This window comes from Ovis canadensis, chromosome 12 (assembly GCF_042477335.2).
Source record: "Ovis canadensis isolate MfBH-ARS-UI-01 breed Bighorn chromosome 12, ARS-UI_OviCan_v2, whole genome shotgun sequence".
NCBI lineage: Eukaryota > Metazoa > Chordata > Mammalia > Artiodactyla > Bovidae > Ovis > Ovis canadensis.
The window spans coordinates 15,978,673-15,989,834 of NC_091256.1; the positions used below are offsets into that span (position 1 = coordinate 15,978,673).

Sequence of the window (11,162 nt, forward strand, 5' to 3'; positions counted from 1 at the left end):
GGTTTCAAATTAGGTAAAAAGCCTTGGGCTGGTTGGCCTTGTGGACATGGTAAGCCCTCACCTGGAGTCCTGGAGAAACTGGTGGCTGGGGAAATCAGCCCAGGATCCTTTCTTTTGTCAAGCAATGGGGATTTTGAGATGGTGGAGTTGTGAGGGTCAAATATAGCTATCTTGAGCTAAGGTCATATTCAAGGTAGAGCAAAGAGCTTTCATTCTTTGAACCTCTCTATGGAATGGAAAAAATAAATAAAAATCCTCAGTAAATTTGCCTCTAGCCTTGGGAACAGAATGACAATTTGGGTGTGAAGCAACTGTTCTAGTTCAACTTTGAGAAGATTGTTGACACACAAGTTGGAATGGTTCCAATAGCTTATGTTGCCAAAAAAAAAAAAAAAAAACAAAAAACCAAACTTCAGATTTATAGTTTCCTTTGTAAAAACAAGGGAGGTATTGGAGTTTACCTCAAGACCAATTAAGCTTTGGCTAGACACACAGGAGGCACACTGGAGCATTACCTTTAGAAGTAGGGAGAGGAGCGCAAGCCTGTGAATGCTTAGAAAGGTGCAGAGATATTTCTGATGCCTGCAAGAGGCAGAGAGCCTCTGCCTTACTTTGTATAATATACATCTTTTTAGAATTCCACTGTGGCTTGTGTTCTATCTGTGACCATTTGTCATCTTTTTATCTTCAGACACAACCTCAGAGATGACATCATGATACCTAGAGCAGAGAGAACCGTAGAGAATGAAAGATCTCATTTAAGAATTTTAAGAAGTATGAGTGCTATTAGCTTTTACTGATAGCTTAATAATCAATAAAAATGCCATACCCAGTTAGCCCAGCAGTTTATTCAGCTCAGAGGTTTGAACACTGATGAATGGATTGTGGAAGAACTCTGTGATTTCAATCTAACTCTCTTTAGTTTCTGTAAAACTTTGCTGTTTCTATTTCAACCCACTGTGCATCAGCCATTTGTGAATTCAAGCAGAAAAATTGTCTGTTTTCTTATACTTTTCCCCATTTTGTTATTCTGTACAGACTTTCACAAAATAGAATTCTCAAATAATAAAGTCATAGTTTCATGTTAAAAACACAAGTTATTATATGGTTTGTTATTGATTACATTTTTGTGGAAGTTTTATTAATTGGTAATGCAAAAAGACTAGAAGTGGCTTTCTATAGACCACTTTTAGGCTTCATGAAACCATTATGTGGTAAAAATAGGACAGTTTTCCTTTTTTTTGCTATTTGTATTTCATATCTCCACCACTCCAGATAAAGGATTCAAAACTCTGAATGATGCCAAAAGCTCAGGCTCTGTGAGCTGTTGCCAAATTGGATCTTGGAGACAGAGTGTTGGGTGAAGTAAAAAAGAAGGAAATTCATTGCTTTGCCAGGTAAAGGGGGACACAGCAGGTTCATGCCTCTCAAAATTGTGTCTCCCAACCTGAAAGGATTTGAGGAGGGGTTTTATAGCAATGGTTCAAGGTTGTGCTTGCTGATAAGATTATGGTGAATTCAGGGCCTGTACTCCCTCATCTGATCTCAGGTGATCTTTTTTACTAACTTTTTATTTTATTTGTGGGTTTGGCCAATTAACAACGTTGTGATAATTTCAGATGAAAAGCAAAGGAACTCAGCCATACATATACATGTTTGCATTCTCCCCCAAACTCCATTCCCATCCAGGCTGCCATATAATATTGAGCAGATTTCCATGTGCTATAAAGTCAGTCCTTATAGGTTATCCATTTGAGTATAGCAGCGTATACATGTCCATCCCAAACCTCCTAACTATCCTCCCACACCTAGCTTGATGAACTTCTCTGGTTCCTTTAATGTAGCGCCTGGTGGTCTTTCTCTGGTAAGAGGAATGCTATCATCTTGTCCTTGTTGTTCAGTAATCAAGTCATGTCCAATTCTTCCCGACCCCATGGACTACAGCATGCCAGACTTCTTCCCTGTCCTTTGGCATCTCCTGGAGTTTGGCCAAGTTTGTATCTGTTGAATCGGTGATGCCATTGAATCATCTGTTGCCCTCTTCTCCTTCTGCCTTTAGTCTTCTTTTCCAATGGGGCAGCTCTGTGCATCAAATGTCCAGAGTGTTGGAGTTTCAGCTTCAGTCTTTACAGAGTATTCAGGGTTGATTTCATTTAAGATTGACTGATTTGATCTCCTTGCTGTCCAAAGGACTCTCTAGAGTCTTCTCCAGGACCACAGTGCAAAAGCATAAATTCTTCAGTGCTCTGCCTTCTTTATTGTCCAGCTCTCACATCCATACATGACTACTGTAAAGACCATAGCCTTGACTATATGGGCCTTTGTTGGCAAAGTGATATCTTTGCTTTTTTAAAAATTTAAATTTATTTATTTTAATTGGAGGCTAATTACTTTACAATATTGTATTGGTTTTGCCACACATCAACACGAATCTGCCACAAGTGTACATGTGTTCCCAATCCTGAATCCCCCTCCCTCCCCTTCCCCATACCATCCCTCTGGGTTATCCCAGTGTACCAGCCCTAAGCATCCTGTATCCTGCATCGAACCTAGACTGGCGATTCATTTCTTATATGATATTATACATGTTTCAATGCCATTCTCCCAAATCATCCCACCCTCTCCCTCTCCCACGGAGTCCAAAAGACTGTTCTATACATCTGTGCCTCTTTTGCGGTCTCGCATACAGGGTTATCATTACCATCTTTCTAAATTCCATATATATGTGTTAGTATACTATATTGGTGTTTTTCTTTCTGGCTTACTTCACTCTGTATAATCGGCTCCAGTTTCATCCACCTCATTAGAACAGATTCAAATGTATTCTTTTTAATGGCTGAGTAATACTCCATTGTGTATATCTTTGCTTTTTAACACACTGTCTGGGTTTGTCATAGATTTCCTGCCAAGAAGCAATCATCTTCTGATGTCATGGCTGCAGTCCCCATCCACAGTGATTTTAGGGCCTGAGAAGGGAAATCTGTCACTGCTTCCATATTTTCCCCTTCTATTTGCCATGAGGTGATGGGACCAGGTATCATGATCTTAGTTTTTCAATACTGAGTTTTAAGCTGACTTTTTCACTCTCCTCCTTCACCCTTATCGGGAGGTTCTTTAGTTCCTCTTCTCTTTTTTCCTTTAGGGTGGTTCATGCCCATATTTGAGGTTGTTGATATTTTTCCTGGTAATCTTGATTCCAGCTTGTAACTCATCCAGTCTAGCATTTCACCTGATGTGTTCTGTGTATAAGTTAATAAACACGGAGACAATTTACAGCCTCATCATACTCCTTTCTCAATTCTGAACCAGTCAGTTGTTCCATATGGGGTTCTAACTGTTGCCTCTTGACCCGCATACAGGTTTCTCAGGAGACAGATAACATGGTCTGGTATCCCATCTCTTTAAGAGTTTTCTACAGATTTTTATGATACACACGGTCAAGGGTTTAATGCAGTCAGTGAAATAGAGGTAGATGTTTTCTGGAATTTCCCATGCCTTCTTTATGATCCAGCAAATGAGGGCAATTTGATCTCTGGTTCCTCTGCCTTTCTAAACCCAACTTGAAATCTAGAAGTTCTCAGTTTACAAATGCTGAAGCCTAGCTTGGAGGATTTTGAGCAAAACCTTACTAGCATGGGAGATGAATGCAACTGTCTGATGATTTGAACATTCTTTAGTACTGCCCTTCTTAGGAAGTGGGAAGATATTGACCTTTTCTAGTCCTGTGGCCACTGCTAGGTTTTCCAAATTTGCTGACATATTGAGTACAGCACTTTAATAACATCATCTTTTAGGATTTTAAATATCTGCTAGAATTCCATCACCTCTGCTAGCTTTATTGGCAGCAATGCTTCCTAAGACCCACTAGACTTCACATTCCAGGGTATCTGGTTCTAGGTGAGTGATCACACTATTTTGATTATCTGGGTCTTGAAGATCTGTTTTGTACAGTTCTGTGCATTCTTGCCACCTCTTCTTAATATCTTCTGCTTCTATTAGATGTCAGTGGGAAGCTGACATCTTAAATAGTTTAAAGACATTGTTATGTATCCTTGAGGCAGACCAAGACTGCCTCAAGGCTCTATTGTTTCTTGGCTGCCCCTCCCTTGTCTTTTCATCCCTTACTTTGCCAAATTAATACTTGTTAGAATCTGCCCTTTGGAATTTGGGGAATGTCATGGAGGTTGGAGGTGTGTTCCTTATAAGAAAGCAGGGACAGAAGGGCTTCTGTGCCCAGTAGTCCCACAGGATCCTGATCAATTTCATGCAGAAGAAAAAAATGCTTATAACTGTGCATTCTTATGGTCATATCTGAATCCACACTTTAAAAAAGAAAATGTTGAATAAAGCTGGCACAAATTCTATAGCTCCTGACTTATTCTCACTAAAGCCAACTGCTGACTTCTTAAAGACAGGGAGGGGTGCAAAGCTCAGCACCCAGTAGCTTTCAGTCTCTATCTGCTAAATGAATGAAAGGATAAAAAATCAGATCTTGAGATGAGTGTCATTCTTCCCCTCCTTACATTTTTTTCAGTTTAAGTGTTGGAACATTACTAAAGGAGAACGATCTAGAGGCAGATGAAGTTATTAAATTTAATTTTGATTTCTCCTCTTGGAAATCTACTTAGTTCTGAAGTGTGTGTGAACTGAGAAAAGTTTCCAGTACTAGAAATTTCTCTCATACTTTGGCACTTTTTAACCTAGAAGTTCCCATACACTGCTCAGTTGTGAGTATGCTGATCTCAGGAGCCCCTGGTTGAAACATTTGGGCACCCTCCCAGGGCGCCTGGTACTAGTGGAATGACCCTATTATTGTGCTGCTTATGGATCAATCATTTGATCAGAGAACAAGCTTGGCTTTTGTCCCAATATCAAGGGTGCTTCTAATATCATAGCATAATAGGGTTTTGGATATCCTCAAGAACAGATTTCCTCCTTGGATAATGGAAATTAGAACAATGAACTTCACAAAGGGATCAATATTAGTAACTGTTGTGACTTCCATCAAGAAAGAGGAACTATACCATTGTTCATTCCCTACCATGCATTCCTTTTTCATAATTTGCTTTTACAGTGTAAGTTTAGAATTTAAGAAATGTGTAACGGTAGTGATTTGTCTGATCTGATGTTTTTATGTGTTGCATTTTTTTACCTAGCTTCGTTTGTACAATTTGAACACAGGAAATGAACTTGCAGTGAAAATCGTTTCCTGCAGCATCATTCAGTTGGAAAAATGAAACAAAACACACACACACCAACAAAAAACACATTAGGTTAAACGCTTGTATATACTGAATGTTTTTTAAGTGGATAAGTTTGTTAAAAAATACTGCTCGTTAGTCCAACTTTCTCTTTATTCCCCATTATTTGTTCCCATTCTTTGACTTTGCTGGTTTCCCTCCTTTTTCTGAATCAATGAAAAAGGGCCACATCTAATAGATAAGCTGCTGCTGCTAGCTGCTAAGTCGCTTCAGTCGTGTCCGACTCTGTGCGACCCCATAGATGGTAGCCCACCAGGCTCCCCTGTCCCTGGGATTCTCCAGGCAAGAACACTGGAGTGGGTTGTCATTTCCTTCTCCAATGCATCAAAGTGAAAAGTGAAAGTGAAGTCGCTCAGTTGTGTCCTACTAGTAGCGACCCCATGGACTGCAGCCTACCAGGGTCCTCTGTCCATGGGATTTTCCAGGCAAGAGTACTGGAGTGGGGTGCCATTGCCTTATCCAAATAGATAAGCTAGACATTTCAATTATTACCTTTTGTTTCTTGGTATTTATTCTTTTTTCTTCCTTTCTTTCTGGTCCATGTGCCTTCACCTACTATATTATAAAACCTGCTCAAATCTGTTTGAACCTGCCTTTCAGAGTTTACATCTTTCCTTCCTTCCCTACCTTCCTTACTCTGGAACATCACCATGCCATCTAGTCTTGCTTATTCAGTAGAATTAACATGATGCCCTTGATGTTCTCTATCAAAGTGCTGTTCTATGGATGTCTGCACGGTCATAATATCTTCAGACTCTATTATGACAGGGACGGAAGTGTTATCACAGCCAAGGACTAAAAATGCAGATGGATGTTCTTGACCTTTCCATATGTATGCAAACTGCTTGTGATGCTCTTTTTTGACAGGGATGGAAAAGAAGGCCTGTGCTGAATCAGTGGCCTCACCTACCAGAAGACAGGTTAATCTGCTCTAGCAAAGATACCACATGTGGTACAGCGGCTGCAATGTTGTTGTGTTGTTAGTAGTCTACTGTAATTCTCCAGAATCCTAATTTTTTGTAGTAGGCAGACTTATGAAGTACAGGGGGATATGATGACCACTTTTGCATCTTTAATTCTTTAAGAGTGTCACATATTTCTCCATTTCCTCTACACATTGGTAAATTATATTTAAAAGAACTTATCTTCTTTGTCTCTAAGGGGAGGGTATAGGTCATATCAATGACTCCTACTTGGTTTTCTTGGATAGGACAGTGTTACCCCATAGGCCAAGGACCAATATGAGGATTATGCCAATGACCAATTTTGTCTATCTGGCCCACACTTTCAAAAATAATGGAAATGCCCACCAAGTGGTTAATAAGGGAACCTTGATGGTTCCAGGTATCTATGTCAACTCAAACTCTATGCCCAATAATACTTGGATTATTGTGCACTTCTCATCTGTGTGTAGTTGCTTATGTAAATGGACACAGGTCCTCTTGGAAGACTGGGAAACTCATTACTGTGCATATGTCTCAAGTTGTTGTAGTCTCCTTAGTCTTGGAAACATTTTTCTTCAGTTAGTGATCTCCAGACCTGAGATTATTAATAGCAGAGGCCCAGAAACTAAGCAACATATTATAACTTTTTAATGGACCAAAGGCCATCAGCCTCCTGATCATCCATCCTTTATTTCTTTCCATGGTACAGACTGAGTAGTATCTAGTTGGCTGCTCATCTGTTTTCACCCTTAGGAATGTCATGTTCTATTAACCATCTTCCTAATCTCAGTCTGGTTCTATCTCCAACTTGCCACTCCTTATGATGATTGCATTTATTTAGCTTCTAAAGCCTATGAGCACCTCTCAGACTGTGACTGCTAAGAGTGAAACTTGGTCTTTAACAGTCTTCCCATCATCAGCTCTGGTCTCTGATACAGTGCTCCTCTCATGATATTCCTTCTGTCCTTGGTAAATGTATCCTCCAGGTCTTCCCAGACAACACAGTCACTCGGTGGAGTTTCCTGCATGTGTGTGGCACATCTCCTCCAGCTTACTCACTCTTCTGAATCACTTAATCACTCTCTCTACCACTTGCCACAGCAGCTCCAGCATTTGAACCTCATTGTTGGCATCACATTTTCCATGCCTCAAGGAGGCATCTTAGGCTAGTACTGTAGATACTATCGTCCATCAGTTTAATACTTTACTGACATTTCCAAAAGTGTCAGGTATTAGTTGCTCAGTCGTGACTGACTCTCTGAGACCCCACCAGGAAGCCCACCAGGCTTCTTTATCCGCAAGAATACTGGGGTGGGTTGCCATTCCCTTCCCCAGGGGATTTTCCCAACCCAGGGATCAAACCCAGGTCTCCCTCACTGCAGGCAGATTCTTTACGGTCTGAACCACCGGGGAAGGCATTTCCAATGACCTGTTTTATTTAAACTTCTCATGCAGTGTTTCTGGGTCCTGACAGTGTTCCCTTTCACACAGGTGCTCAGCACCGTGTCACGTCTCTTGTTCCAGCATGCAAGCCATCGTTTTTATTCTTTCTATAAGCTCTTTCTGACCTGTTTTAGAGGACAGTGAGTATACTCTTGGGAGGATAGATGGACTGGTCTTGTTGGGAGAAATGAGTCAGAGCTTGCAGATTTATCTTGCATCGTTAGTTTCTCCCAGATATACATCTCTGCATTTAGCACAAAAGCAGTGGAGTGTGACACCAGTACAGTGTGACTTTGACTGAATTCCGTCTTCCTGCCAAAATAGCTCCTAAATAGTGTCGAGTTTAGTGAATTTTCAAAAAAATGAAGCAAATCCTAAGTGCTTGTCAGTCCATTGTAACCTTTCTATGGTTCCCCAGCCTCAGGCCTTTATGAAGGCAGCTCGAGTTCTGTGTTTGGCTAAGTGACTGAATGGGTAGAGAAGACAGAAGGACAGACGGAAGCCTCCTTTGAACCAGACAGATTCTAGGAAGTGTTATTATATGCATTCTACATGCTGACCTTCTTTCACTTTTATGTCTCACCTCAAGATTGTGAATCCCCTCCTGTCATTGCACATGGACGACATAAAATAGTCTCTAAAGGCTCGTGGTATCAACATGAGGAAGTTGAATATGAATGCGATGAAGGGTACATCCTGGATGGAGCAAAAAGACTCTCCTGCACTTCTTCAGGCTGGTCACCTGCAGTCCCTCAGTGTAAAGGTAACTCTGGCTCCCTCTTCATTTTAGGTGGCAGGGGTAGGGCTATCATCAAAGGATTGAGAGCACAGCTTCTTCCCTGTGAGAGGCAGCAAAAAAACATTTGATTTGATTTATTGAAAACAATTACTATGGTCTGATGGTATCCAAAGCAAAAAAGCACAGAAGGCACACAGAACATTAGTCTCCCCTTCTTTCTCCCAGGTACAAAATTCAGTTTGTGAGGCATCTCCATTTCCCAGTTTCTTATATAATTCCGGAAATAGTCTACAGATGGTACATTCTATCTGAGTGTAGCTGTGGCCTGCAGCAAAACTTTCATGAAAAGTTGGTCTAGAATGTAAGCCCTAGTGGGCTAATGCCAAGCATTGTGAAATCACAAGTATATCCATCAGCGCCAGTGCAGGGCACCAGCTGCTCACCATGTAGCTGTGTGGTGAGGGACTCCTAATTTTCCAGCTGTTATGGGGACAAGAGGTCAAAATGAGGTCTGACTATTGCACGCACACAGGTTTACTGTCATTTCACCATCAACAGCTTCAGGGATGATTTGCCACCATCGTTTCCTTTGCTCACAGGAGGATAATAAGCAAGAGGGAAAAATTTTCAACTATTGTCTTACAGGAGTCAAGATACAAGAGACAGCTGATCTGATAGTTGATTTGCGGTCACATGCCCTTTTTATCGGAGAAGGCAATGGCAACCCACTCCAGTACTCTTGCCTGGAAAATCCCATGGACGGAGGAGCCTGGTAGGCTGCAGTCCATGGGGTCTCTAAGAGTCGGGCACAACTGAACGACTTCACTTTCACTTTCCTGCATTGGAGAAGGAAATGGCAACCCACTCCAGTGTTCTTGCCTGGAGAATCCCAGGGGCGGGGGAGCCTGGTGGGCTGCCATCTATGGGGTCGCACAGAGTCGGACATGACTGAAGCGACTTAGCAGTAGCAGCCCTTTTTATATTCTGTCAGGCTATTTGAAATTGTTATATATCCTTAAGCCAGTCACTTAACCTCTCTGTATCTCACGTTCTCTTAGATAAAACAGTGAGACTTAAATAAGATGTTCACATAAAGATCTACCCCAAAGTCTGATAAAGTGCTATTCCAATGCTCAATAAATATGCTAATGAATATTATTTTTCTTCTCAAGATTAAAAAAAAGGTAAAACAATTAGCAACACTTAAATACAGTTCATTCTTAGTACCCTAGGCTGGCATGTTTCTTCTCAGATCTGTGGATTGCTTCAAATTATGTTTCCATTGCAGCATGGTGTGTGAAACCAGAGATAGAATATGGAAGGTTATCTGTGGAGAAGGTTAGATATGTTGAACCTGAAAGAATTACTATCCAGTGCGAGTCTGGCTATAGTTTGGTTGGTTCCGAAAATATCACTTGCTCAGAGGACAGAACCTGGTACCCGGAGGCACCCAAGTGTGAGTGGGTAAGTCACACAATTTGAGGTAATTTTTTTTATTAAACCCCAAAGCACTGTCCTGCCAGCAAAGGTGATACCTGACTTGTCGATTCATTCATTCAAAGGAACCCTCATCTTTGCTTTGGAGCCTTCTGGTCAGATAGGAGATGCAAAGTTTTTGTGCTCTCACTTGTGATCAGGGAAAACTGAGCCCCTTTGAAGTGGAGGGTCTCAGACCTGGTAGTACTGGCAGACCTGGTGCTACTGACTGGCAACTTTTCTAGAGGATTTGATATACTCTTGTCCCATTTCTGGATGGTCAGAAGTAGTGTCTGTTCCCACAGAAGCTTTCTGGGAGGCTGCCTCAGAGCAGAGTTGTATTCCTCTCAGGAAGATGATGGTGGGAAACAAGGTGTTTCTGGTTTTCCTGCTCCCCCAGGAGTCCTGGGGTGTGTCTTGGTCCTGAATCTGTAACCCTGCCTGTTTCTACATGAACTGTGCCCCCTAACAATCAGGAGAGAAGTCTTTCAAGCATACTCATCATGTGTTTCTTTTTTAGGAGTATCCTGAAGGCTGTGAGCAAGTAGTCACAGGCAGGAAACTCTTGCAGTGCCTCCCACGGCCAGAGGAGGTGAAATTGGCCCTGGAAGTGTACAAGCTGTCCCTGGAGATTGAACTCCTTCATACAGAAAAACTAAAGAAATCCTCTGAGGAAGAATTTCTTTAAAGAGAGAGGGAGAAAAATGTACCTGTGCCTTTAATCCAAAATAGATCAGTTAATCACCTTTACCATCTCTTTATGCCATTGACTGTGGTAATAGTTATCTAGAAAGAATAATTTGTTAACATTTAGTTATTTGAGATTGTAGAATTGTTGATCATTTTCTGACTCATTGTTTTTGCTTTTCTGTCTACATTGTACATATTTTTTTCCCATTAAAAATTAACATATCCAACAATATTTTGTCTTCATGGTCATCAGGTCTCTGTGAAATGAGCTCTGAGAATAAACCCATGCATAAAGTTGATACATTTGTAGAGACCCTGGACATAGGGACTTGGGTTTACACCAATACATTTTTCTGCATTGCCTTTACTCAACAGTTCTGCATATAGGTCACTCAGGAGCTCAGTATTTAGATTAAACATCAACACACCCCCAACGCCTTGTTCACTGTTGCCCATTTTTAGCAGTCATGCCCTTTTCTAAGTGCCATGCACTTGGCCCCTGCCCCATTAATGCACGAGCATTGCCTTACGAGAAGGGGATTCTTGTCTGTGTCGGTCTCCTGATTCCATCCTGAGCAACAAGCTCTGAAAGTTTGACGAGTGGAAGCC

The 11,162-nt window shown here is 41.3% G+C and overlaps 1 protein-coding gene across 15 annotated transcripts in view; it reads left to right on the forward strand.

Annotated features, from left to right (window-relative positions):
* The window catches only part of C4BPA (complement component 4 binding protein alpha), a 63,911-nt gene extending 53,128 nt beyond the window's left edge, over positions 1-10,783 (forward strand). For 11 of the 15 annotated variants that reach the window (XM_069545339.1, XM_069545331.1, XM_069545329.1 and 8 more), the window contains 3 exons: positions 8,238-8,411; positions 9,676-9,851; positions 10,384-10,783. In XM_069545339.1, coding sequence (XP_069401440.1) covers positions 8,238-8,411; positions 9,676-9,851; positions 10,384-10,551 — 518 coding nt within the window. In that variant the 3' untranslated portion in view covers positions 10,552-10,783. Of the gene's footprint in view, positions 1-8,237; positions 8,412-9,032; positions 9,852-10,383 lie in introns of all 15 variants that reach the window. The other 4 variants (XR_011247640.1, XR_011247639.1, XR_011247638.1 and 1 more) reach the window with 1 other exon arrangement.
* Positions 10,784-11,162: the final 379 nt, after the last annotated feature.